The 27,308-nt window shown below is 46.3% G+C and overlaps 1 protein-coding gene across 4 annotated transcripts in view; it reads left to right on the forward strand.

Moving 5' to 3' along the window:
- Positions 1 to 27,308, forward strand: part of LOC121292490 (NACHT, LRR and PYD domains-containing protein 3-like) — a 64,853-nt gene that overhangs the window by 14,630 nt on the left and 22,915 nt on the right. Inside the window, exons 5-8 of one of the 4 annotated variants that reach the window (XM_041214499.1) lie at positions 5,079 to 5,165; positions 17,321 to 17,491; positions 20,029 to 20,193; positions 25,061 to 25,225. In XM_041214499.1, coding sequence (XP_041070433.1) covers positions 5,079 to 5,165; positions 17,321 to 17,491; positions 20,029 to 20,193; positions 25,061 to 25,225 — 588 coding nt within the window. The remainder of the gene's footprint in view (positions 1 to 5,078; positions 5,166 to 17,320; positions 17,492 to 20,028; positions 20,194 to 25,060; positions 25,226 to 27,308) is intronic. The other 3 variants (XM_041214500.1, XM_041214501.1, XM_041214502.1) reach the window with 3 other exon arrangements.

A 27,308-nucleotide genomic window follows, 5' to 3' on the forward strand; every position in this document is an offset into this window, starting at 1 on the left:
TTATAGCTGGGCACTTAGCGAAACTCAAGGTAATCGGGAAGAGTAAACATGGTTTTGTGAAAGGGCAATCATGTATAACCAATTTAATGAAGTTCTTTGAAGGAGTGACATGTGCAGTGGATAGAGGGGAGCCTGTAGACATACTGTGCTTGGATTTCCAGGGGCATTTGATAAAGTGCCACATCAAAGGTTATTGCATAAAATAAAGACCATGGTGTAGGGATTAACATATTAGCATCGATAGAAGATTGGCTGGCTTTCAGAAAACAGAGGCTATGCATAATTGGGTCTTTTTTCTGATTGGCAGGATGTGACAAGTAACTGCTGGGAGTGCTAAATTTAAGGAGCACAGGTTCCATTTCAAACCCAGATAAATTAGTATCATTTTTTACGTCTGCTTAGTGTTCTGTGTGTTGTATTTATTTGTTGTCTATCATATAGGGCTATAAAATGGACATTGTGGGCTCACACCTCCTGAATGTGTAATATCCACTTGTTAACAATTTCAGATTACTGAATGGCATGCTGGACCCTCTATTAGTAAAGTGCCTGGCAGCCTGGATACTGTGCAAATATCTCACCTTCACATTCTACCAAACTCCCACCCTCCTACTGGACCATAGCCTTAAAGACACTCAGACATTGTCACTGGCAGTGAAGCCTTTGTTCATCATGTTGTCTTGGAGGCCCAGCCAAACTCTCTGTCCTCCTGCCTTCGTGACTGTGCCCTGCAGCACACTGGCACAAGATTGCTCATACTGAGGCCTTCCTCACCCTGGCCACCTTCATGAGGTCAATGAGGCCCTTCTGGCATTGAGGCCAGGTTCTCCTGACAAGCCCAACATTGCTGACCTCTTCAGCTCCTGCTCCCAGGCAGCACGGGTTTGGCTTGGCTTCTTCCTCTTCCCACCGGATGGCATCAGCTGCTCATGTTGGTTGGACACTGCATGTAGGAGGGCTCTGAGTGAGTCCTCATTAAACCGAGGGGCTGGTTTGGCCCTTCTCCCCTGCCTCTCCCCTCGCTCCAATGGTACAGACATCTCTGAAGGAAAACATGCAGCAACTAGACAACTCCTCCATGCAACGGTTCAAAAAGAATGCCAGCTCTGCTCAGTGGAAAAGTTTGGAGACAGCAGAACTCATAAATAAACACTCAGCTTGGAAATAGCTGAAGTCCAAGTGAGCCTCCAAGCTGTGAACAATGCCAGCATTTGTTGCGTCCCCTGACACTGCCCCATTCCAGAGGGCCCATTAAATTACTGACTGTGACTTCGTTTCAGGTCAAGGCCAATGACCTCAAAGGCTGAATATGCCGCCCTCCAATACTGATTGGGCAGATGCTCGCCCCCTGTTGGCCTGAAACCCGCCCTACGTTCGCAATTGGATCAATCAACGGATCATACGCCAAGTTTGAATGGTGGGTTCGGAGATCCGCCCACTTTCGGGTCAAGTTGCCCCTCCCCCTCCGTACAGGAGCGGATTATTCAGCCCCATGTGTGTGGATTCGGAGGGATTAGGAAATCCCGGAAATTTCTCTGAACTATAGCAATAGTCTCACCTGCAGTAAAGGCAGAGCCTGTTTAATGCTAAATAAATTGGGGGACACCCCTTCCCTGTCAATTAGGAGAACAGGGACATTTCAACTTTGTTAAGGGGAGAGAATAATATTTCCTTGTTATATAAAATCCAGGGGGATGGATTTTAAAGCAACAGTTAGCAGAGTTTCACAATATAATTCACTCCGAGGTAGTATGCAGAGTAATGTAATGCACAGAGTTATGAAGGACATGGAATCTCTCCTTTAATTCTTGGAAAATTGGGTCATTCTCATAAAAGCCCAGAATTAAGGAAGAACAGAAATGAGACAAGTTTCCTCAAACTTGGCGGGTCAGTCACTGAAATTCAGGAGAGTAATTCTGATCATCAGGGATTGAGAGCAAACTGGGGGACATTTAGAGGCTGCACACAGACAACTCTCTGTCTAATAAACATTGAGAGGGGTGAAAGTGGAATTCACCAGTAGTCAAATTAGTGATAGTGAATTGTTCACCAGTTTACACTGCTCACTGTTTCCTTTTCCGTTCAAGTGAAAGGAAAATCGGGTGAGCTGTAGTATGGGTGGGTGATCCAATATCTCCCATCATACACTATCCACAAAAGATCAAATTAGCCCCATTAGATTTAATTTACAGTCACAGTAAAATCTCTGCATTGATTTCTGATGTTGCTTCCATGTTTCCTGTGATATTGGGCAAAACAATTGAATCTAATCTGAGTTTTTATTCAATGTAATTACATTTCGGGTCCCCCGAAGGAGGGAAACAGAGGCAATGGAGGGAGCAGGCGAAAGTGCCAAGAATACTGACACCGGCAGTGTGTCAATTTCAAGATGCTGATGCTCGTTTCATCATGAATCACCAAGAGGAGGCGGGTTGGGACAGGAATCTCAATTAAGACAGTTGAGAACTTTGTTCAGCACATAATAAGGTTTGAGATTTAAACTTCTAAAGGAGCGGAGAGTTTATCAGTTCATCTGAAGGAGAGTGGGCACAGAGTGGGAGCCAGCCATGGCTGTCACAGTCCGATAATGCCAGTGGGGCAGGTACTTAGCAAGGGGGTTCCGTGGTGTTGTGGAAGTGGCAGGGAGAGTGGAAACTCAGGATTTGAATGGGGTTGGCACTCCCAGCAGTGCAGAGGGAAACTCAGAATTTGAATGGGGTTGGCACTCCCAGCAGTGCGGAGGGAAACTCAGGATTTGAATGCGGTTGGCACTCCCAGCAGTGTGGAGGGAAACTCAGGATTTGAATGGGGTTGGCACTCCCAGCAGTGCGGAGGGAAACTCAGGATTTGAATGGGGTTGGCACTCCCAGCAGTGTGGAGGGAAACTCAGGATTTGAATGGGGTTGGCACTCCCAGCAGTGCCGAGGGAAACTCAGGATTTGAATGGGATTGGCAGTCCCAGCAGTGTGGAGGGAAACTCAGGATTTGAATGGGGTTGGCACTCCCAGCAGTGTGGAGGGAAACTCAGGATTTGAATGGGGTTGGCACTCCCAGCAGTGTGGAGGGAAACTCAGGATTTGAATGGGGTTGGCACTCCCAGCAGTGTGGAGGGAAACTCAGGATTTGAATGGGGTTGGCACTCCCAGCAGTGCGGAGGGAAACTCAGGATTTGAATGGGGTTGGCACTCCCAGCAGTGCGGAGGGAAACTCAGGATTTGAATGGGCTTGGCACTCCCAGCAGTGTGGAGGGAAACTCAGGATTTGAATGGGGTTGGCACTCCCAGCAGTGTGGAGGGAAACTCAGGATTTGAATGGGGTTGGCACTCCCAGCAGTGCTTAGGGATACTCAGGATTTGAATGGGGTTGGCACTCCCAGCAGTGCGGAAGGAAACTCAGGATTTGAATGGGGTTGGCACTCCCAGCAGTGCGGAGGGAAACTCAGGATTTGAATGGGATTGGCACTCCCAGCAGTGCGGAGGGAAACTCAGGATTTGAATGGGGTTGGCACTCCCAGCAGTGCGGAGGGAAACTCAGGATTTGAATGGGGTTGGCACTCCCAGCAGTGCGAGGGAAACTCAGGATTTGAATGGGGTTGGCACTCCCAGCAGTGCGGAGGGAAACTCAGGATTTGAATGGCATTGGCAGTCCCAGCAGTGCCGAGGGAAAAGAGTAGGGAGAAATGCTGCCAAGAACAATTGAGAGGCCACCTTCCCAGAAGGAAGGCTCCAGCTGTCAGATGTTGAATGAGGGGCAAAACCCTCTGCAGGAAGGGCAGAACCCCAGGCATCAGAAGGGCACGGGAGAGGAAAGAGGGGCAGGAAGGCAACAGAGGCCAAACATTCAATGCAGGAACTATTGCTGAAGACGGAGCTGTCAAGGCCCAGTGATGGTGGATATTGTGACCCTTCAGGCAGTGGCCACATACATCTGTGCCCTCAATGCTGAATACCTCGCAGCGCTGGTCACAGTTATTGTGGCATTGAACTCCTTCACTTCTGGCTCCTTCCAAGGATCAGGTGTGGACCTTAGAGACATGTCGCATGTGGCTGCTCACCAGGCCATCTCACAGGTCATGGATTCACTTTTTGCCAGAGCTGGACAGCGCATTCATTTAATAACAGGGAGGCCTTGCAGGGACACAGGGATTCCCCCAGGGCCAGGGTATCACTGATTGTACCCATTGGCCATCAAGGCACCCAGTGACTGGTCAGGGAGATCCATACAGGAAGGGCTTCCACTCCCTCAATGGCTCGTCTGTGACCACAACAAAAACTTCCTCCATGTGTGCCCTCACTTTCCTGGCAGCTGCCAGGATACTTCATCCTCCAAAGTGTGTGTCCTAGAGGATAACGGATATTCCTCAAAGTGATGTTACTGAGCTCTCTGTGGGAGTCCCAGAAAGAGGCACAATGGTTGGACAACCATTGAACAGGGCATCAGGCTTCTGAAGATGTGATTCCAGTGCCTGGGCCAGTCGGGTGGTGACCTCCAATCCCCTCTTGCAAGTGTCTCTGTCAGTGTCTCTGCTGCATTCTCCATAACATGGCTCTCCAGAGAGGTGTGGACCTTGAGGACAATGAGGCACTGGGATGACACAGCCCATCGAGGGAACAGCAGGCTGTGAGAGAGGAGGTGAAGGGAGGGGACACTGAACAAAGCGGAGCCCCTGCTGCATGATGAGGCGGCTTCCTCCTGCCACCCTCGGGGAAGAGGAGCTCGCCCCCCGCCCCCTCCCTCATGGCCTCCAGTTTGGCAGCGATAAAGTGAGGGGATTCCCTGCCCTGGGTGCCAAGCCTCGGGCTTCCCTGTGACATCTCACTTCCCTCTGGTGCTGTGGAAGGCTTTGGTACAAACTCCTGATCTCTCCCTCGGGACAACCAGCAACCTCAGTGATGGCTGCCAAGTGAACAGGAAATCTGTCTCCATGACAAATAATCATGTCCCCATGTAAAAATCATAACTGTAATCACTTTCCCACTGGTTGTGTGTTTCTGACCCAAAATAACCCCAGCTCCTGTTCCTTGCCTCCATTGTGAAAATTCAGCCTGTTTTAATGTGGTTCTCACTTCTCTGTTCAGACTGAGTGAAAATAATCTGGGAGATTCAGGAGTGAAACTACTGTCTGCAGCCCTGAGGAATCCAGGCTGTAAAATACAGGAACTGAAGTAAGTACCAGACTGTGTGAGTTTGTGTTTATAATAACCGGATGTCTGACACTGTATATTATTATTATTAGTGTTAGGAATTAGGTTATTAACAGCTCTATGTACGTTATTATGAGTATCAGTAATAGGATTAATATTAATCAGTGGGGTGAAAATGGACATGGAAATGGCAGGGAAGTAAAACAGGTAAAACCACATTTTCTGGCCTCTATAGGAACACCTGATATTCAGGTCTATTGAAGTAGATCCATATCGCAGATGACCGATGCAGTGCTGACTATTCTGCAACACCATCCATGTCCAATTTCACCACTGCCTGTATTTTCTCAGATTTCCACTGTTTTCCCTCCCTCCGATCTCCAGACTGTGTAACAACACTCTCACAGATTTTGTGCTAAGGATCTTGCCCCCGGTCTCAGTTCAAACCAGTCACTGACAAACCTGGACCTAAGTAATAATAAACTGAAAGATTCTGGAGTGAAACTACTGTCTGCAGCTCTGAGGAATCTGGGTAGTAAAATACAGAAATTATGTAAAAACATAAGAAATAGGAGTATGAGTAGGTCATTTGGACCCACAAGCCTGCTCTGATATTCAATAAGATTATGGCTGATCTGCTTCTGTTTCGAATGTCACATTCCTATCTGCTGCTGATAATCTTTGATTCCCTTGCCTAACAAGAATCTATCCAGCTCCGCCTTAAAAATATTCAATAACCCCGCCTCCTCCACCTTCTGATGCAGAGAGATCCACAGTCTCACAACTGTCTGAGAGAAAAAAAAAAATCTCATATCTGTCCTTAAAACAGTGACCCCGAGTTCTGGACTCACCCACAGGAGGAAAAATCGTTTCCATGTCCACCTCATCAAGACCATTTAGCACCTTATATACTTAAATCAAATCACCCCTCACGCTTTTAAACTCCAGTGGAAACAAGCACAGTCTGTCCAACGTTTCCTAATAAGACAACCCACTCATTCCAGGTATCAATCTAGGAAACCTCCTATGAACTGCCTCCAACACATTTACATCCTTCCTTAAATAAGGAGACCAAAACTACACACTATTCATGGTACGGTCTTACCAATGCCCCGTGTAACTGAAGCATAACATCCTTACCTCTCTGTTCAATTCCTCTTTAATAAAGGTCAGCATTCCATTAGCCTGCTGAATTACTTGCTGTACCTGCATATTAACTTTTTATGACTCTTGTACTAGAACACCTAGATCCAACTGCACCTCGGAATTCTGCTGTCGTTCTCTGTTTAAATAATACTCTACTTTTTTATTATTCCTGCCAATGTGAACAACTTCACAGTTTCCCACGTTATAATTCATTTGCCAAATTTTTGCTCACTCAACTTATCTCTATCCATCTGCAACCTCCTTCTATCCTCTTCAGAACATACTTTCCAACCTATTCTTTGTGTCATCTGAAAATTTAGTGACTATGCCATCACTCCCTTCATGTGAATCATTGATGTAAATTGTAAAAGGTTGAGACCCCAGCACAGATCCCTGTGAGACTCCACTCGACACATCCTGCTTTTCAGAAAAAAGACCCATTTATACATACTCTGCTTTCTGCCAGCCAACCAATCTCCTATCCATGCTAATATGTTACCCCCTACACCACGAGTATATATTGTCCACAGTAACCTTTGGCATGGCACCTTATCAAACACCTTCTGGAAATTCAAGTGCAGTATGTCTACAAGCTCCCTTTATCCACAGTGCATATTACTCCTTCAAATAATTCCCAATAAACTGGTTAAATATGGGCAGAATTTTCGGGTCAGTGAGCGTGGGTGGGGCCTGCTCGCTGATGCATAAAATGACGCACGGTGACATCGGACGGGAGTCTCAGCGTCACTGCGCGCTATTTAGATTTTCAGTTTGGTGGGTGAGCAGCCAAACTGTCAAAGGCCTATTGAGGCCATTAAGAAAGTGATTAAAGTAGTTCAGAATGCTTCTTGTCCAGCCTTAAGGTGGGAGGGCAGGCAAAGGGTCCAGGTGGCCTTCACATTTTCCATGAAACCCCATCCGTGGGCGGGATGAGGTTTCATGAAGGGTTTATTAATTAAATGAAACATTTTTAAACATTTGATAAACGCTGTCACATGAGGGGACCTGTCTAAATAATTTTTTGTGTCTTTAATAAAAACTTTCATTCAGCAAGTAATCTGCGTGAGGCCGCTCCGTGCCCGAGGGTGATTTCTGCCTCTTTCACCCGTGCATGTGTGAAAGAGCGCAGGCCCCGACTCAGGGAATCCAACCCCAGCCCCACTCCCGCTGCCCCCACAGGGAGCGTTCAGCGCTTTGGGGGCGTGCGTCACACTGGGCGGGCTTTAATTGTCCCGCCCACCTAAAATGGTGGCACAGCCTCGATCTGGGGTGCCCATCAGGATCGCGCCTGACCCCACCCAAACCCCCTCCCTTTCTGCCCATGATTTTCCTTTCACAAAACCATGCTGACTCTACCTGATTACCCGAGTTTTTCTCAGTGTTTAGCTATAACCCCTTAATGATCAACTTTAACAACTTCCCCACCACAAATACCGATAGTTTCCTGTTTCCTGTCTCGCTCCCTTCTTGAATAGACAGGTTATATTTCCAACTTTCCAACCTGATGGAACATTTCCAGAATCTAGTGAATTTTGGAAAATTGGCACCAACACACCATCTACCTCATTCGCCACCTCTTTTAAGATGTGAGGTTGTCGTCCATCAGGGTGAGGAGACTTGTCAGCCCACAGCTCCATCAGTTTGCTCAGTACCACTTCCTTAGTGATTGAATTTTCACCAAGTTCCTCTCTCCCTTTCACCTTCTGATTTGCAGCTATTACTGGAATGTTTTTTGCTGTATCCCCTATAGTGAACACAGAAATAAAAAGTTTTTCATTTCATTCGCCATTTCCTTATTATCTACAAATAACTCCCCACTGTCACTCTCTAGAGGACCAACACTCACTTTGCTTAGTCTTTTCCCTTTTAAGTACCTGTAGAAACTCTTGCCCATTTTTACATTTCTAGCTAGCTTCCTCTCATGTGCTAATTTATTTATCCTGATTAACCTTTTAGTCATTCTTTGCCATTCTTTATATTCTGACCAATCATCTGTCCTGTCATTCACCTTTGCACTGTTATGTGCATTTTCCTTACGTTTGATGCTTACCTGAACTCCTTTAGTTACCATGGATGGTTATCTAAATAAGTTAAGGATGTTTTTCTTTATCGTAGGAATATACTTATTCTGAATATTCTGAAATATCCCCTTAAATGTTTCTCTATTGACATATCCTAAAGCTAAGTATCCCAGTTCACTTCTGCTTGCTCAGCTTTCATGCCCACATAGTTGCCCTTATTTAAGTTTAAGGTACTAGTCTCAGACCCATTCTCCTCCCTTTCAAGCTGGATGTAAAATTCAATCATATTGTGGTCGCTGCTACTTAGTTGTGCCTTCACTTTCAGGTCACTAATTAATCTTGTCAAGTTACACAATACCAAGTCTAATATAACCTGCTCCCTGGTTGGTTCCAGAACATGCTGCTCTAACAAACTATCTCGAAAGCATTGTAAGGACTCCTCATCCAGGCTACACTGCCAGTCTGATTTTTCCAGTTTATATGTAGATTACAATCACCCATGATTATTGCCGCCCCTTTAACACAACCACCCAATATTTCTTCTTGTCCTCCATTGTGGTTACTGTTAGGGGGCCTGTAGAACACTCCCACTAGTGACTTTTTCCCCTACTATTTCTCATCCCCACTCAAACCGGTTCGATATCCTGATCTCCTGAAGCAAGGTCATCTCTAACTGTTGCACCAATGCTATCTTTGATTACCAGTGCTACCCCTCCACCTTTACCGAGCTTCCTATTCTTCTTCAATGTCATGCACCCTCAGTATTCAGGACTGAATCCTTGTCATCCTGCAGCCACGTCTCCATAATGGCTATCAGGTCATATTTATTTACTTCAGTGTGCTCTGTCAATTCATTTACTTTGTTATGAGCGCTCCATGCAGTCAGGTACAAAGCCAATAGTTTTGCCTTTATTATCTTTGTAACATCTCGTCTTGACTGTTGGTGTATTCTCTGTCCTTTCCCTTAGGCCTTTCCTGCCATTCTCTGTCCCTCATTTCTCATATTACTATTTTGTTTTCCTGTCTTGATGCTACCCCTTGATTTGCTACATCTGGCCAAGTTTGATCCCTCACTCACTGCCCCCACCCACACTCCCACCCTTGCCCATGCACCCTGTATGGTTCAAAGCCTCTCTACTTCCCGAGTTACACAATTCACAGGAACACTCACCCCAGCATGGTTCAGGTGTGGACCGTTCCATGGTACAGTCCCCACTTTCCCCAGTACTGGTGCTGGTGCCCCACAACCTGGGACCCATTCCTCCCCCCAGTCTTTGAACCACGCATTCGTCTCTCTAATTTCATTTGCCCTCTGCCAATTTGCACATGGCTCAGGTAATATCGCAGAAAGCAGAACCTCGTTCCTTTTCCTGCCTATGTCATTGGTACTTCCATGGTCTACGACAATTGGATCCTCCCCCTCCCACTGCAAGTTCCTCTCCAGCTCTGAACACAGCTCATCTGTCCTACCACTCATCTTTGCACTGTTATATGCATTTTCCTTACGTTTGATGCTTGCCTGAACTCCTTTAGTTAAACACGGATGGTTAACTAAATAAGTTAAGGATTTTTTTCTTTATCGTAGGAATATACTTATTCTAAATATCCTGAAATATCCACTTAAATTTTTCTCTATTGACATATCCTAAAGCTAAGTATCCCAGCTCACTTCTGCTTGCTGAGCTTTTATGTCCACATAGTTGCCATTATTTAAATTTAAGGTAGGAGTCTCAGACCCATTCTCCTCCCTTTCAAGATGGATGTAAAATTCAATCATATTGTGGTAGCTGCTGCTTAGTTGTGCCTTCACTTTCAGGTCGCTAATTAAACTTGTCACATTACACAATACCAAGTCTAATATAACCTGCTGCCTGGTTTGTTCCAGAATATGTTGCTCTAAGAAATTATCTCAAAAGCATTGTAAGGACTCCTCATCCAGGCTACACTGCCAATCTGATTTTTCCAGTTGCAGGGAGCACCCTCACTCCTTGCCACAGAGAAGTGTCAATTTCCCTCACTATACTATGCCCTATTATAAGTACATTCCTGTTTGCTCCCTCACACATGAACGGCTTCCTGTACCATGATACCGTGGCCAGCCTGCTCATCCACCTTGCAGGCCTCGCTTTCGTCCACACAGGTTGTGAGCACCTCAAACCTGTTTGATAATTGCAGAGTATGAGTCTCCTCCGCTGCTGTATGCTTGGTCCCTTTACCTGCTTTACCCACAGCCACGTCATCCTGTCCCTCACTGTTGACCAAAACAGGTGACCCTATTCTAAGAGGTGTGACCATCTTTAGGAACAAAGTGCCCAGTCATTTCTCCCTCTCATTTGTTGAGCAGAGCCATGTTTCCAGGTCAATAAGCCTGGTCTGGAATTCCTCTAGCTGCTTACAGATTCTGCAGGCATGTTTGTCATGGATCACCTTGGAACCCAAGTGTTCTCACATCCCACAGCTGCAATGTAACACCTGTCCTGCCATTCTAACCTATGTTATTTAGTTCACTTAACTGAATGACTTTATTCCTATGTGTGCTACAATTTACTGTGCTTATTGAATGTGAGTACCACTGACAACTAAAAGTTATATGTTTCTTGAATACACAAGTATGTTTATTGGGTGTTTGATTTAATTATTTTTTTAATGCATGTTTAAATTTTAATTTTAAGGTTTTAAAGTTTCGGGATTTTTAATTTCAAACTCTCAGTTATTTTTATTTATAGATCTACCTTAACTCCCACACCAGTCTAAGCACAAACACTGTCCCTTGCACTGGGCACTTACCTGTCTATCAACGCACTGGCTTCCTGTGATGTCACAATTACCTTTCCCCCCCACACTGCTGCCTGACAGCAGCTGAAACGGTGCAATCATCAGCTCCCACTGCCCCCTGCAGCTCCCCTCCCACTCCCAGCAAGGTCGGCCGCTCTGCAATCCCAGGACAAGTTGCAGGCCAACCAATGGAAGAAGCAGGTGATCCCACAACCAACCGATAAGGTCAAAGTTTTGTACACCTGTCACATCCAGTTGTGAATGGTGACGGGCGATTAAACAGCTCACTGGAGGAAAAGGCTCCACCAATATACCCATCCTCAATGGGGGAGTCCAACCACATCTGACGATTATTGGCTCAAACAGTCCAATTTAACTGGATCAGACCCACTCTTAGACCATTAAAGTTGGCTTTCCCCATATCAATTATTCTTACTCTGGACTGTTCTTTGTTTTATCCCATAGTCAGCCTAAACCTTACGATACAGTGATCACTCCTTTATACTTGATCCACTAGGCCCATCTCATTCCAAAGAATCATGTCAAGCTGTGCATCCTTTCTCACACTGGAAACACGCTGCTGTAGAACAATTTCCTGGTCACTCTACGACTTCTGGCCCCTCTCTGCCTGTCACATTAATACTATCACAGTCTATATTTGGATAATTAAATTTCCCCATTATAACTACTCTATAATTCTTGCACCTCTCTGAAATTTCCTTGCAAATTTGTTCTTCTCCATCTTTCCCCTATTTGGTAGCCTATAGACTAGCAATGTAATTGCACCTTTTTTGTTCCATAGATCCAGCCATATTAATCCTGTCCTTGACCTCTTTGGATCATCCCCTTTCTCCAGCACTGAAATATTCTGCTTAATCATTCCAACCATCCCATTCCATTTTCTCCCTAACCTATTTTTCCAGCCCTGCCATTCGCTGAGTGAGGCCTCTGTTACTGCCACAGCACCATGTTTCCACATGGTATGTGCACCTGGAACTCACCAATCTTATTTACCACACTCCATGCATTCACAAACATGCTCTGTAACCCTGATTTAGACTATATTGTCTTCTCCCTTACTCTGTACAGACTTAATAACTTACTATTTCCTACTCTAGTGCTAGAATTTCTCCCTGTATTCCCTTGTATTCCTCTCTGATATTACATCCTGGTTCCTACACTTCTGCCAAGTTAGTTTAAACCCTCCTCAATACCAGGAGCAAATCACCAGGAACTCAGCTCCAGCTCTGTTTAGGTGGAATCCATCTGACTTGTAGATGTCCCACCTCCCTCAGAGCTGGTTACAAAGTCCCAGCAATTCTAAATCCCTTTCCCCTGCACCATCTTTCCAGCCACTAATGCACCTGCTTACCTTGCTATTTCTATGTTCACTTGTGTGGGACACGAGGTGTTATCCAGAGATTACTGCTTTTCAGGCCGCGCTTGCTAATTTCATACCGAGCTCCCTAACTTCTCTCTGCAGGGAAACAGTCTCAGTATAGGCTACTGAAATTTAAGTGCTAATGCTTCACTTAAGTAGTTATGAATCTTTGGAAATCTCTATCACAGAGGGTTGTGGATCCCTATCGTTGAATAAATAATTCTAAGGCTGAGAGAGACAGGTTTTTGGTCCCTCATGGGATTGAGCAACATGGGGAGTGGGTTGGAAAGTGGAGTTGAAGCCCTAGGTCATCCATGATCATATTGTCTGAGCAGGCTACTCTGGATCCTATTTCTTTGTTCTTGTGCAGCAAGACCTGGAGAATTTGTAGGCTTGGCCTGGTAAGTGGTAAGTAACAAATGCACCACACAAGAGCCAGGCAATTACCATCTCCAACAAGAGAGAATCTAACCTCACCACCACTCCACCCACCTCCCACCCCATAGAGGCTGGGAATTCTGCAGTGATTAACTCACCTCCTGACACCCCAAAATCTCTTAACTATCTAGAAGGCCACAAGTCAGGATTGTGAAGGAATGCTCTCCACTTGCCTGGATCAGTGCAGCTCTAACAACAATCAAGAAGCTCGACACCTTCCAGGGCAAATCAGCATGTTTGAACAGCATCCCATTGACCAACTTAACATCCACTCCCTCCACCACCGACCCACAATGGCGGAAGCAACACACCAAGACTCCTTCAACAGCAACTTCCAAAACCGTGGCCTCTACCCCCTGGAAGGGCAAGGTCAGCAGATGCATCAGAAACTGCAAGTGCCCCTCGAAGTCACACACCATCCTGACTTGGAACTATATCCCCGTCCCTGCACTGTCACCTGGTCACAATGTGCAAGTGAAGCTTGAGATTCAACACACAGACGTGTTCCATATGAGTCTTTACTTAGACGCCCATTTAATATATTTAATCTTCCACCTTGTACAGCTCTGTTGCTGTTTCTTTGAATGTCCTGAACATTTCCCTGGAACCGTTAGCACATGAGGCAAAAATGTTGGAAATGAATTGCACTCATTCTGTGTTGCCCTTCCATTCTCACCCTTTCCAGGAGCCAGTGAACTGTTAAAGGCCCAGTAGTGTTCTTTAAAATAATGGTGAAAGGTTAATTTTGTGATGCACCATCTTTAAATTCATTGAAGACACATACACAGCAAGGTGATATGTCACAACAAAATATAACCCTGTGAAACCCAAGTGCAATGAGATGAATCTTTGAAAGTGATGATGGGGGCTCCTACATTGCACTCCCCTTGCGCTGTCAGCTGAGGTGGAGACAGGGTGCTGACCTTTCTCCTCCGATGATTTCAATGACCATGGTGGTTGTCCTCTGGTTCCCTGAGGTCTGGAGGGTCCAAGCATACTGAGGGCCTCCTGCACAGATACTGGAATCGGCTCTGTTATCGTGGGTTTGTGAGGTGCTGGTGTTCCAGTCAGACCAGTGGAGGACCCGCTGCCAAATCCAGGAGCACCCTGAGAGGAGCCCCCAGATGCTGCAGGCAGTCGCTCCTATACACTTTCAGGGCACACTGGACCCTCCCTGCTCATCTGAGGAGTCCGAGGACTTGGTGGTGACTCTGGTAACCTCAACCCTCTCACCCAGCCATTGCTCATGGAGATGGTGATGACATGCAGGTCAGTGTGTATCTCCAATCGTTGGCATGCTGGATTGACTGTCCATCAAGGTCACCAATCTCTCAGTAGAGGAGACACAGCAATACTCATAGCTTGGATTAACTCCTACATCCTTTGTGTCTGGTTACACATAGCTTCTTTAAGCTCTGCCAGATGTTCACATACCTCATGCTGCAGTTCCAACATCTGCTGCCTGGTTGAAGACGCTGGTGACATGTCATCAGCCTGAACATTGACATTGACTTTCCCTCCCATAACCCTCCGAGTGTGAGTTACCTTGGCTATTACTGTCTCCATCAGCTGCTCGAGCGTGTCTGTGCTGTTCACCAGATTGTGACTCCTTTACTAATGGAATGTGACTATCTCCCAACGTGATAGTACCTGCACTGGTGAAGGGTGAGGGAATAATGTGTCAGTGCACCCACTGAGGTCCCCTTCTCTCCCTCAGAGGTGGATGGCTGTCACCCAGTCACGGCCCTCGATCTGTGAAAGAAAAAATAGTGTTTCTAGGGAAATGTTTGTTTTGTGCTCACCAGAGGGTCTCCTGTGTCCATCCATTAGGACATTCATTCTCTCAGCTCCACAACCCACCTCAACATCAGTGATTGCCCACCCTGCCTCCTGATCTCCCAGTTCATGTGTCTGAATTTCCATGGGTGTAAGGATGAGGAGATCTGGGACACAGTGACCCATCTTGACTCAGGCCCTCTCGTCAGCTGTTTTCATCTGCAAGCTTAGAAATCTTCATGGAACTCGTCCATCAAAGAGGCGCACTCGCCTAGACTGATTATTGTGTGTGAACAGTGATGCACACGTGAACACTATGTTTTGTGGTCACCAGAGGCTCTCCTATGTCCAAGCATTAGACCATTCTCTCTCTCAGCTCCACAATCCATCTCACCATCAATGATTGCTGCCCAGCATCTAGGCTTCCCAGCTCCAGCGCTTCACTTCCATCAAAGTCCAGAATGAGCCTAAGCTGGTGCAGCCTGACTGTCCATCATGATACCACAGGGATGGGTCCTGCATGGAGCCATTTGGTCGTCACAATTCAACTCTGACTGGGCCCTCCATAGAAGCTGAATGTCTCTAACAACCAATGCTGCTGCCTGGGCATTGCCAGTGGCTTGGTGGAGATGATCTTCCTACCAATTTCACTGTTATCATAAGTCATAAGTGAAGCTGTCAGCTTTACCTTGTGTGCTGCATTCATGGCCATTATCCTCATCCCCACCACAAACTCCATCCCCTGATCACTGATGCTCCATGTCCTCTAGTGACCCCGGGCAAGGACTTGGGGATGCTGTGGTTGTGTCTTGCAACCAGGGAAAATATCCCTTTGAGGTCGTCACCCTAGAATTACAGCGAGTATGACGTGGTTCAACACCCAACAGAACAACACAAATGTGTGATTCAGAATCAACTCTCAATCTGTGCTGAACTGTTCCCACTTTACTTCCATTTACAGTAAGCTTACACTTAGTCGCACATGTGATATATATGAGACATCAAGTTCCTAGACTACCCCTCTCTGAGCTAGCTATTCCCAAAACACCTTGTATAACACTTAAAATCAACCCTCGGCTGGTCTTCTGATGAGGATGTAGATCCTGCTTCCAGTGACTGTCTCTGGCTGCAGGTGTGTGTATTATACTGCAGATCTCAGTTCATACTTATACAGCCCTCTGCAGAAAATGGTGATTGCTCTTTCTCTGGTGACCAACTTGGCTGATCTTGTTAACTTATGTTCTCACTCACTTTAAACAGTTTTTTATCTTTAATCAAGAGGCACAAAGGCCAGCTTGTTCCTGCTGATGATTGACCCACACAGGCTTATCTGTCCCATTGTCTGATTATAATGTTAGCAGACGCCAAACCAGCTTTCCTGCTCAGGTGTTAATAGTCACCTGAAACAGATCTTTGACCACATTTCATGCTGCAACTTGGCTCTCAAAAAGCAAAGTCTCACACCAGGAGTTAATGATTGCTGTCCTTCATGCCCCATCATCCCTTTGTCATTTAATCACTCCTGCACTTCCATTTTGTTCCTTTCTTACCTCCCTCTCCCCCATTTCCCTGTCGGTTAAAACCTGTCAAGTCCTGGCTTTTTCCTGGTTCTGATGAAGGCTCAACAAACCGAAACCTGGGCCAGGATTTTTAGGATGGTGGTGTTTCCCATCCTGCCATCCAAAGATTCGGTGGGGAACACATCTCCGCTAACACTGTCTGTCCCACGGAGATTTCATGCTCCAATGAGTGTGAATTGGCTGCAGGCAGGACTTCCACCCCTCACTTGGGAGGAAGTCCTGTCTCTGAGACCTGCCAGACTATCAGATTGGACGGCAGTTCTCTAGTTCATGCAATTCCTGAAGCTGCTGTGGACAGGACTGAGACTGCATGCACTCCCCACAGCCTAAGTCCTGGGAGTCCAGGAAAAGGTAAGTTTTGGGGGTCTCAGGATGGGGAGGATGGGGGAGGGCTGGAGGCTGGACAGTAGGCGATTGAGGTGTCAGGGAAGAGGCAGACTGAGGGTTGGAAGGAGGTCCTGCGGCCACTGGACCTTGGTGGGGCAGCTGGGGGCAAGGGGGGATGGGGAATGCCCGAGGTTAAAAGGGGGCTTCTGATGGAGACACCTCCCCACCCCTAGCCCCTTCCACCAAAGGCCTGAACCTGGTTATTTTTGGGCTTCCACCAGACCCAGGAACTCCTCCCGCCAACCTAAAAATTGATGCTGGGTGGGAAAGGGCCCTCAGGTGATCAATAATTGGCCACTTCAGGGCCTCAACTGGGGCGAGGGTGGGTGGTCCGTCTGAGGCCCTGCCCACCGCAGCGTCAATCGCTGAGAGGTCTCGGCTGGTGGGAAGCGCAGCCGAAAAATTTTACTCTCACCCATTGCTTAAAAACCCACTGGCGGGTGAGCTTAAAATTCAAACTGTTATCTCGAATTCTTTCTTCACATATAGTGTCTGACTTGCTGAGTATTTCCAGCATTTCCTATTTATATTTCAGATTTTCATCATCAATAGTATTTTCCCTCTATGTAATGGAGCGTCTCACACTGTACATTACTATTGTCATTAATAGTGTTCCCTCAGGCACCCGAGATTTACCCTGATTCCTGTTGGTTTTCTCTCTCTTATCTCCAGTCTGCAGAATAACAATCTCACAGATTCTTGTGCCAAGGATCTTGCCTCTGTGATCAGTACAAACCAGTCACTGACAGATCTGGACCTGGAAAATAATCGACTAGGAGACGCAGGAGTGAAACTACTGTCTGTGGCTCTGAGAAACTTGGGCTGTAAAATACAGAGACTGAGGTAAGTACCAAACTGTGTGAGATTATGTTGATAATAACGGAATGTCTAACAGTACATTTTCAGCAGTGTTATTAGAAAAATGAATAAACACTGTTCATTATTATTAATGTCAGTGATAATGTTATTAATGAAAATGAAACTGCATTTCCTCTGCCTCTTGTTATGTCTCTCTCTCTAACCCCCAGTCTATGGGATGTCAGTCCAACAGATTGTTGAGCCGAGGGTGTGGGAGGATAATGTGACGGTGCACCCAGAGGTCCTCTCCTCCTCCTCAGAGGGCAACGGCTGTCCCCCAATCACAGCCCTTGATTTGTGAGAGGGAGGAGAGTGATTATAGGGCAATGCACATTCCAACATTTCCTTCTGACTACTCCATGTGACTAGGGACTGATACATGATCACAATGTTTTGTGGACTCCATAGGCTCTCCTGTGTCCATCTGTTAGACCATTCACTCTCTCAGCTCCACAACCATCTCACCGTCAGTGATTGCCCACCCTGCTTCCAATCTCCCAGCTCCAGCATTTCACCTTCCATTGGGTTAAGGATGACAAGATCTGGATGTAGCCACCCATCTTGGATCGTTCCCCGACATTGTGTGCTCTCTCCTACAAGCATGTTACTGTCCATTGTTACTGACCCATCAGAGACATACACAAGCCTACGCTGGTGACAGCCTGATTGTCCATCATGGAGACACAGGGATGCTTCCTGCTTACACCCACTGAGTCACAGCAGCACAGGAGTCAACTCTGACTGACCGGGGCTCTCCACAGAGAGGCTGACATGCTTCTGACAGCCAATGCTGCTGCCTGGGCAGGCAAGTCCTTTTGACCAAGTTCACTTTTATCCTGAGTCACAGACAAGGCTGTGAGGCTAACACTGTGCACTGACCTCACAGCCATTATCTTTCTCCCCACCACAAACTCCATTCCTTTACCATCCTCCCCCCATGAGTGACACAGGTTTAAGGTGTGGACTCCCGCGATTTGTTTTGTAACTCTTTCGAGTATAAACCTGTTTCCATCTGTTTCAGATGAAGTTACATCGTTTCATAGTTTGCCATTGTGAGATTTGAACTCTTGATCTTGGGGTTACAAACCCAGTACCATAACCACTTGGCTATTTAGGCCAAGTTTTTACCACTTGGCTATTTTAGGCCAAGCCCCTCAGGGCTTGTAACTCTTTCGAGTACAAACCCATTTCCATCTGTTTCAGATGAAGTTACATCGTTTCATAGTTTGCCATTGTGAGATTTGAGCTCTTGATCTTGGGGTTACAAACCCAGTACCATAACCACTTGGCTATTTAGGCCAAGCCCCAAAGTGTCACTCCAATGTAACTCTTTCGAGTACAAACCCGTTTCCATCTGTTTCAGATGAAGTTACATTATTAGATTTGAACTCTTGATCTTGGGGTTACAAACCCAGTACCATAACCACTTGGCTATTTAGGCCAAGCGTGGTTTGTTTTGTACCCTCACCAGTTTTGTCACGTTAATAATCGGTGCATTTCCATGTTGCAATCCCCCAATTTACTGTCACTTAAAACCAGTGCAGACGCTGCTTTTCCCAGTTCTAATGTAAACCCATCAAACTGAGACATGAAGCTGTCCTGAATGTTTCCCTTGTCGGGTGCACGATCGGGGAGTCTGGGAGCGGGTGTGAAATGCGCTTCTGCCCGATCAGCCCCGCGACCATGATCTTACGCTGCTTGGCCAATGGAGAGGCAGCCAGTGTGAAGCGGAGCCGGGGAAAGGCTCAGCACTGCCGCTGGGGGAGGGAAGAGGGCGGCACCGACCTCACTGTAAGTGCTGGTGAGCGCTTCCAGTCAGCTCCCTGAAGGCAGACAGATGCCTCCGAGAGCTGCAGACCTCCAAATAATAAAACAAAGCACAAAAGGTGCTGCCAAACTGTCCCTGCAGCACAATCAAGCTCCTGAAAGCAGCTCTCACACAAAACACACACAGCCAGATATTTATTTTTATTATAAATCCTAACGGAGATTCCGTCCCTCCCTTGGATGAGGTTTCATCAAGAATGTAAAGGTTTCCTGGCCGATTGGCTGCTCCCCCAACGTCAGGTTGGATGGGCCACGAAAACCCGCTGACAACTGGGACGTGAATGGGTTTAATTTCCCGCCTCATTGTCCGCGGGAACTCTTCAACGTCTGCGCGTGCGCGCCCAGCCCAATATCGCCCGGGTGCGCGATGACGTCAGGACGCTGGTCTGACATCATCATCGCGCGATGCCCCGCCTGCTTGGGTCAGGCACGCGCGCGCCCCCCAGCGGGACTCTGGGCTCTGTTTGTCCCGTCACAGATACTGTCTCCCAGGCTGACTATTTACAGAATATTCCTTTATATTTCACATCCACAGCATCAATTATAGATTGCTGTTATGTTTTGTAGTTGTGTTTCTGGAATGTTTCACACTGGATATTATTATTTTAATCAGTTACGTTCTTTGTAAAGAAACTGGAAATTTATTCTGATTCCTGTTATTTTTTTCTCTCTCGAACCCTCCCCCCACCCCCCAGGCTAGGGTATAACACTCTGACAGATTCTTGTGCTGAAGATCTTGCCTCTGTGTTTAATCACTCACTGACATATCAGGACCTGTCTGGTAACAAACTGGGAGATTCAGGAGTGAAACGACTGTCTGTAGCTCTGAGGGGATCAGACTGTAAAATACAGAAACTGCAGTAAGTACCAGACAGTGTGAGATTGTGTTTAGAATAACTTCATATTTAACAATATATAGGGACGTGGGAATAAGGGAAGTAAACACGTGGCTAAAGGAGTGGTGCCGGATAGAGGGGGCACTTCGTGGGGCACTGGCATCAGTATTGGAAGAGGCGGGATCTGTACCGTTGGGATGGTCTCTACCTGAACCAATCTGGGACCAATGTTCTAGCGAAGAGCGTAAATAGGGTGGTCAACAGGACTGTAAACCAAAAAAGTGGGTGGGAGGGCAGGGAAAAATACCAAGAAGTATGAGTAATGGGAAACAAAGCAGCAGGTTAGCGTGTGCGTGTGTTTTCTTTTTTTGGGTGGGGGGGTGCTGGGTGTGGATTCAACTTCATGCAAAATTATGAAAAAAACAACAGAAAGGAGAGCCCAGGAGAGGCTATTAAAGTTTCCAGAACACATAATAGGACAGAGTGTTTGGAAAGGGCTAGGAATCTAACTTCAAGCACATCAGATAAAGGGACAACAATGAGAAAGGGGATGGGAAATACAGGACTGAAGTTGTTGTATCTGAATACACACAGTTTACGAAAGAAGGTAAATGAGCTTGTGGCGCAGATTAAAATGGCAAGTATGATGTGGTGGGCATCACGGAGACATGGCTGCAAGGGATCAGGACTGGGAGCTAAATATCCAAGGATATACATGCTATTGAAAAGATAGGCCATTTAGCAGAGGGTGCGGGGTTGCTTTATTAGTAAGGAATGAAATTAAATCGATAGCAAGAAATGACATAGGGTCAGATGATGTAGAATCTGTGTGGGTAAAGTTGAGATACCACAAAGGTTAAAAAAAAAGCATAATGGGAGTTATGTACCGGCCTCTGAGCAGTAGTCAGGATGTGGGGCACAAGCTACACCAGGAGATAGAAAAGGTATGTAAGAAAGGCAAGGTTAAAGTGATCATGGGGGATTTCAACATGCATGTAGACTGGGAAAATCAGGTTGGTGGTGGATCCCAAGGAAAGGAATTTGTGGAATGTCTACGAGATGGCTTTTCGGATCAGCTTGTGGTGGAGCCCACTAGGGAACAGGCAATTCTCGATTTTGTGATGTGTAATGAGGCAGATTTGATAAGAGAGCTTAAGGTGAAGGAACCCTTAGGAGGAAGTGACCATAATATGATAGAATTTACCCTGCAATGTGAGAGGAAACAGATGGAATCAGATGTAACGATAATACAGTTAAATAAAGGCAACTATAGAGGCATGAGGGAGGAGCTGGTCAGAATTGACTGGGAGATGAGCCTAGCAGGAAAGACAGTGGAACAGCAATGGCAGGAGTTTCTGGAAGTAATTTGGGAGACACAGCAAAAATTCATCCCCAGGAAGAAGAAGCATACTAAAGGGAGGACGAGGCAACCATGGCTGACAAGGGAAGTCACGGACAGCGTAAAAGTTAAAGAGAAAGCATACAATGTGGCGAAGAGCAGTGAGAAACCAGGGGATTGGGAATCTTACAAAGACCAACAGAGGACAACTAAAAAAGAAATAAGGAGGGAGAAGATTAAATATGAGGGTAAAGTACCAGTAATATAAAAGAAGATTGCAAGAGTTTTTGTAGATATATAAAAGATGAGGGAGAGGCAAAAGTGGACATTGGGCCGCTGGAAAATGTTGCTGGAGAAGTAGTAGTGGGGCACTAAGGAATGGCAGAGGAACTGAATAGGTACTTTGCGTCAGTCTTCACGGTGGAAGACATGAGTAACATCCCCACAGTTCAAGAGAGTCGGGGCAGAGGTGAGTATGGTGGCCATTACCAAGGAGAAGGTGCTAGGAAAACTGAATGCTCTGAAGATAGATCAATCACCTGGGCCAGATGGATTACACCCCAGAGTTCTGAAGGAGATAGCTGAAGAGATAGTGGAGGGATTAGTGGTGATCTTTCTGGAATCACTGGAGTCAGGGAGGGTCCCAGAGGACTGGAAAATCGCTAATGTAACCCCTCTGTTTTAGAAGGGAATGAGGCAAAAGACAGGAAATTACAGGTCGATTAGCCTGACCTCGGTGGTTGGTATGTTTTTAGAGTCCATCATTAAGGATTAGATTTCAGGATACTTGGAAGTGCATGGTAAAATCGGGCAAAGTCAGCATGGGGAGGTCATGCCTGACAAATGTGTTAGAATTCTTTGAGGAGGTAATGAGTAGGTTAGACAATGGAGAGCCAATGGATGTTTTCTACTTGGACTTCCAGAAGGCCTTTGACAAGGTGCAGCACAGGAGGCTGCTCAGTAAGATAAGAGCCCATGGTGTTAGAGGCAAGGTACTAGCATGGATAGAATATTGGCTGTCTGGCAGGAGGCAGAGAGTGGGGATAAGGGGGTCCTTCTCAGGATGGTGGCCGGTGACTAGTGGAGTTCCGCAGGGGTCAGTGTTGGGACCACAACTTTTCACTTTATACATGAATGATCTTGATGAAGGAACTGAGGGCATCCTGGCTAAGTTTGATGATGATACAAAGATAGGTGAAGGGACAAGTAGTATCAAGGAGGCAGGGAGGCTGCAGAAGGATTTGGACAGATTAGGAGAATGGGCAAACAAGTGGCAGATGGAATAGAACGTGGGGAAGTGTGAGGTTATGCACTTTGGTACGAAGAGTAGAGGTATAGACTACATTCTAAATGGGGAATGAATTCAGAAATCTGGAGTACAAAGGGACTTGGGAGTCCTGGTCCAGGATTCTCTTAAGGTTAACTTGCAGATTGAGTCGGTAGTTAGGAAGGCAAATGCAATGTTGGCATTTATTTCGAGCAGACTAGAATATAAAAACAGGCATATGCTGCTGAGGCTTTGTAAGGTTCTGGTCAGTCCACATTTAGAATATTGTGAGCAATTTTGGGCTCTGTATCTCAGGAAGGATGTGGTGGCCCTGGAGAGGGTCCAGAGGAACGATCCCAGGAATAAAAGGCTTAACATATGAGGAACGTTTGAGGACCCTGGCACTCTACTCGATGGAGTTTAGAATGATGAGGGGGATTCTGATTGAAACTTACAGAATACTGAAAGACCTGGATAGAGTGGAGGTGGTGAAGAGCTTTCCATTAGTAGGAGAGAATAGGACCCGAAGGCACAGCCTCAGAGTAAAGGGAAGACCTTTTAGAAAAGAGATGAGGAGAAACTCATTTAGCCAGAGAGTGGTGAATCTATGGAATTCATTGCCACAAAAGGCTGTGGAGGCCAGATCATTGAGTGTATTTAAGACCGAGATAGATAGGTTCTTGATTGATAAGGGGTTCAAAGGTTACGGGGAGAAGGCGGGAGAAAGGGGTTGAGAAACTTATCAGCCATGATTGAATGGCGGAGCAGACTCGATGGGCCAAATGGCCTAATTTCTGCTCCTATGTCTTATGGTCTTATTTTGAGCACTGTTACTCATATTAGCTTCGGACAGCCAATGCTGCTGGCTGGGCATTGCCAGTGGCTGGGTGGGCAAAAGCTTTTGACCAAGTTCACGTTTATCCTTAGTCACAAATAAAGCTGTGAGGCTAACACTGTGCACTGACCTCACAGCCATTATCTTTCTCCCCACCACAAACTGTAGTCCTTTACCATCCTCCCCCCATGTCCAAACACAAGTTTAAGGTGTGGACTCCCGTGATTTGTTTTGTAACTCTTTCGAGTATAAACCCGTTTCCATCTGTTTCAGATGAAGTTACATCATTTCGTAGTTTGCCATTGTGAGATTTGAGCTCTTGATCTTGGGGTTACAAACCCAGTACCATAACCACTTGGCTATTTAGGCCAAGCGTGATTTATTTTGTACCCTCACCAGTTTTGTCACGTTAATAATCGGTGCATTTCCATGTTGCAATCCCCCAATTTACTGTCACTTAAAACCAGTGCAGACGCTGCTTTTCCCAGTTCTAATGTAAACCCATCAAACTGAGACATGAAGCTGTCCTGAATGTTTCCCTTGTCGGGTGCACGATCGGGGAGCCTGGGAGCGGGTGTGAAATGCGCTTCTGCCCGATCAGCCCCGCGACCATGATCTTACGCTGCTTGGCCAATGGAGAGGCAGCCAGTGTGAAGCGGAGCCGGGGAAAGGCTCAGCACTGCCGCTGGGGGAGGGAAGAGGGCAGCACCGACCTCACTGTAAGTGCTGGTGAGCGCTTCCAGTCAGCTCCCTGAAGGCAGACAGATGCCTCCGAGAGCTGCAGACCTCCAAATAATAAAACAAAGCACAAAAGGTGCTGCCAAACTGTCCCTGCAGCACAATCAAGCTCCTGAAAGCAGCTCTCACACAAAACACACACAGCCAGATATTTATTTTTATTATAAATCCTAACGGAGATTCCATCCCTCCCTTGGATGAGGTTTCATCAAGAATGTAAAGGTTTCCTGGCCGATTGGCTGCTCCCCCAACGTCAGGTTGGATGGGCCACGAAAACCCGCTGACAATTGGGACGTGAATGGGTTTAATTTCCCGCCTCATTGTCCGCGGGAACTCTTCAACGTCTGCGCGTGCGCGCCCAGCCCAATATCGCCCGGGTGCGCGATGACGTCAGGACGCTGGTCTGACATCATCATCGCGCGATGCCCCGCCTGCTTGGGTCAGGCACGCGCGCGCCCCCCTGCGGGACTCTGGGCTCTGTTTGTCCCGTCACAGATACTGTCTCCCAGGCTGACTATTTACAGAATATTCCTTTATATTTCACACCCACAGCATCAATTATAGATTGCTGTTATGTTTTGTAGTTGTGTTTCTGGAATGTTTCACACTGTATATTATTATTTTAATCAGTTACGTTCTTTGTAAAGAAACTGGAAATTTATTCTGATTCCTGTTATTTTTTTCTCTCTCGAACCCTCCCCCCACCCCCCAGTCTAGGGGTTAACACTCTGACAGATTCTTGTGCTGAAGATCTTGCCTCTGTGTTTAATCACTCACTGACAGATCTGAACCTGGCTGGTAACAAACTGGGAGATTCAGGAGTGAAACGACTGTCTGTAGCTCTGAGGGGATCAGACTGTAAAATACAGAAACTGCAGTAAGTACCAGACAGTGTGAGATTGTGTTTAGAATAACTTCATATTTAACAATATATAGGGACGCGGGAATAAGGGAAGTAAACACGTGGCTAAAGGAGTGGTGCCGGATAGAGGGGTTCCATTTCGTGGGGCACTGGCATCAGTATTGGAAGAGGCGGGATCTGTACCATTGGGATGGTCTCTACCTGAACCAATCTGGGACCAATGTTCTAGCGAAGAGCGTAAATAGGGTGGTCAACAGGACTGTAAACCAAAAAAGTGGGTGGGAGGGCAGGGAAAAATACCAAGAAGTATGAGTAATGGGAAACAAAGCAGCAGGTTAGCGTGTGCGTGTGTTTTCTTTTTTTGGGTGGGGGGGTGCTGGGTGTGGATTCAACTTCATGCAAAATTATGAAAAAAACAACAGAAAGGAGAGCCCAGGAGAGGCTATTAAAGTTTCCAGAACACATAATAGGACAGAGTGTTTGGAAAGGGCTAGGAATCTAACTTCAAGCACATCAGATAAAGGGACAACAATGAGAAAGGGGATGGGAAATACAGGACTGAAGGTGTTGTATCTGAATACACACAGTTTACGAAATAAGGTAAATGAGCTTGTGGCGCAGATTAAAATGGCAAGTATGATGTGGTGGGCATCACAGAGACATGGCTGCAAGGGATCAGGACTGGGAGCTAAATATCCAAGGATATACATGCTATTGAAAAGATAGGCCATTTAGCAGAGGGTGCGGGGTTGCTTTGTTAGTAAGAAATGAAATTAAATCGATAGCAAGAAATGACGTAGGGTCAGATGATGTAGAATCTGTGTGGGTAAAGTTGAGATACCACAAAGGTTAAAAAAAAAGCATAATGGGAGTTATGTACCGGCCTCTGAGCAGTAGTCAGGATGTGGGGCACAAGCTACACCAGGAGATAGAAAAGGTATGTAAGAAAGGCAAGGTTAAAGTGATCATGGGGGATTTCAACATGCATGTAGACTGGGAAAATCAGATTGGTAGTGGATTCCAAGGAAAGGAATTTGTGGAATGTCTACGAGATGGCTTTTTGGAGCAGCTTGTGGTGGAGCCCACTAGGGAACAGGCAATTCTAGATTTAGTGATGTGTAATGAGGCAGATTTGATAAGAGAGCTTAAGGTGAAGGAACCCTTAGGAGGAAGTGACCATAATATGATAGAATTTACCCTGCAATTTGAGAGGAAACAGATGGAATCAGATGTAACGATAATACAGTTAAATAAAGGCAACTACAGAGGCATGAGGGAGGAGCTGGCCAGAATTGACTGGGAGATGAGCCTAGCAGGAAAGACAGTGGAACAGCAATGGCAGGAGTTTCTGGAAGTAATTTGGGAGACACAGCAAAAATTCATCCCCAGGAAGAAGAAGCATACTAAAGGGAGGACGAGGCAACCATGGCTGACAAGGGAAGTCAGGGACAGCATAAAAGCTAAAGAGAAAGCATACAATGCGGCGAAGAGCAGTGAGAAACCAGGGGATTGGGAAGCCTACAAAGACCAACAGAGGACAACTAAAAAAGAAATAAGGAGGGAGAAGATTAAATATGAGGGTAAAGTACCAGTAATATAAAAGAAGATTGCAAGAGTTTTTGTAGATATATAAAAGATGAGAGAGAGGCAAAAGTGGACATTGGGCCGCTGGAAAATGGCGCTGGAGAAGTAGTAGTGGGGAACTAAGAAATGGCAGAGGAACTGAATAGGTACTTTGCTTCAGTCTTCACGTTGGAAGACATGAGTAACATCCCCAAAGTTCAAGAGAGTCAGGGGCAGAGGTGAGTATGGTGGCCATTACCAAGGAGAAGGTGCTAGGAAAACTGAATGCTCTGAAGATAGATCAATCACCTGGACCAGATGGATTACACCCCAGAGTTCTGAAGGAGATAGCTGAAGAGATAGTGGAGGGATTAGTGGTGATCTTTCTGGAATCACTGGAGTCAGGGAGGGTCCCAGAGGACTGGAAAATCGCTAATGTAACCCCTCTGTTTTAGAAGGGAATGAGGCAAAAGACGGGAAATTACAGGTCGATTAGCCTGACCTCGGTGGTTGGTATGTTTTTAGAGTCCATCAT

Source organism: Carcharodon carcharias, chromosome 20 (assembly GCF_017639515.1).
Source record: "Carcharodon carcharias isolate sCarCar2 chromosome 20, sCarCar2.pri, whole genome shotgun sequence".
In the NCBI taxonomy this organism is placed as follows: domain Eukaryota; kingdom Metazoa; phylum Chordata; class Chondrichthyes; order Lamniformes; family Lamnidae; genus Carcharodon; species Carcharodon carcharias.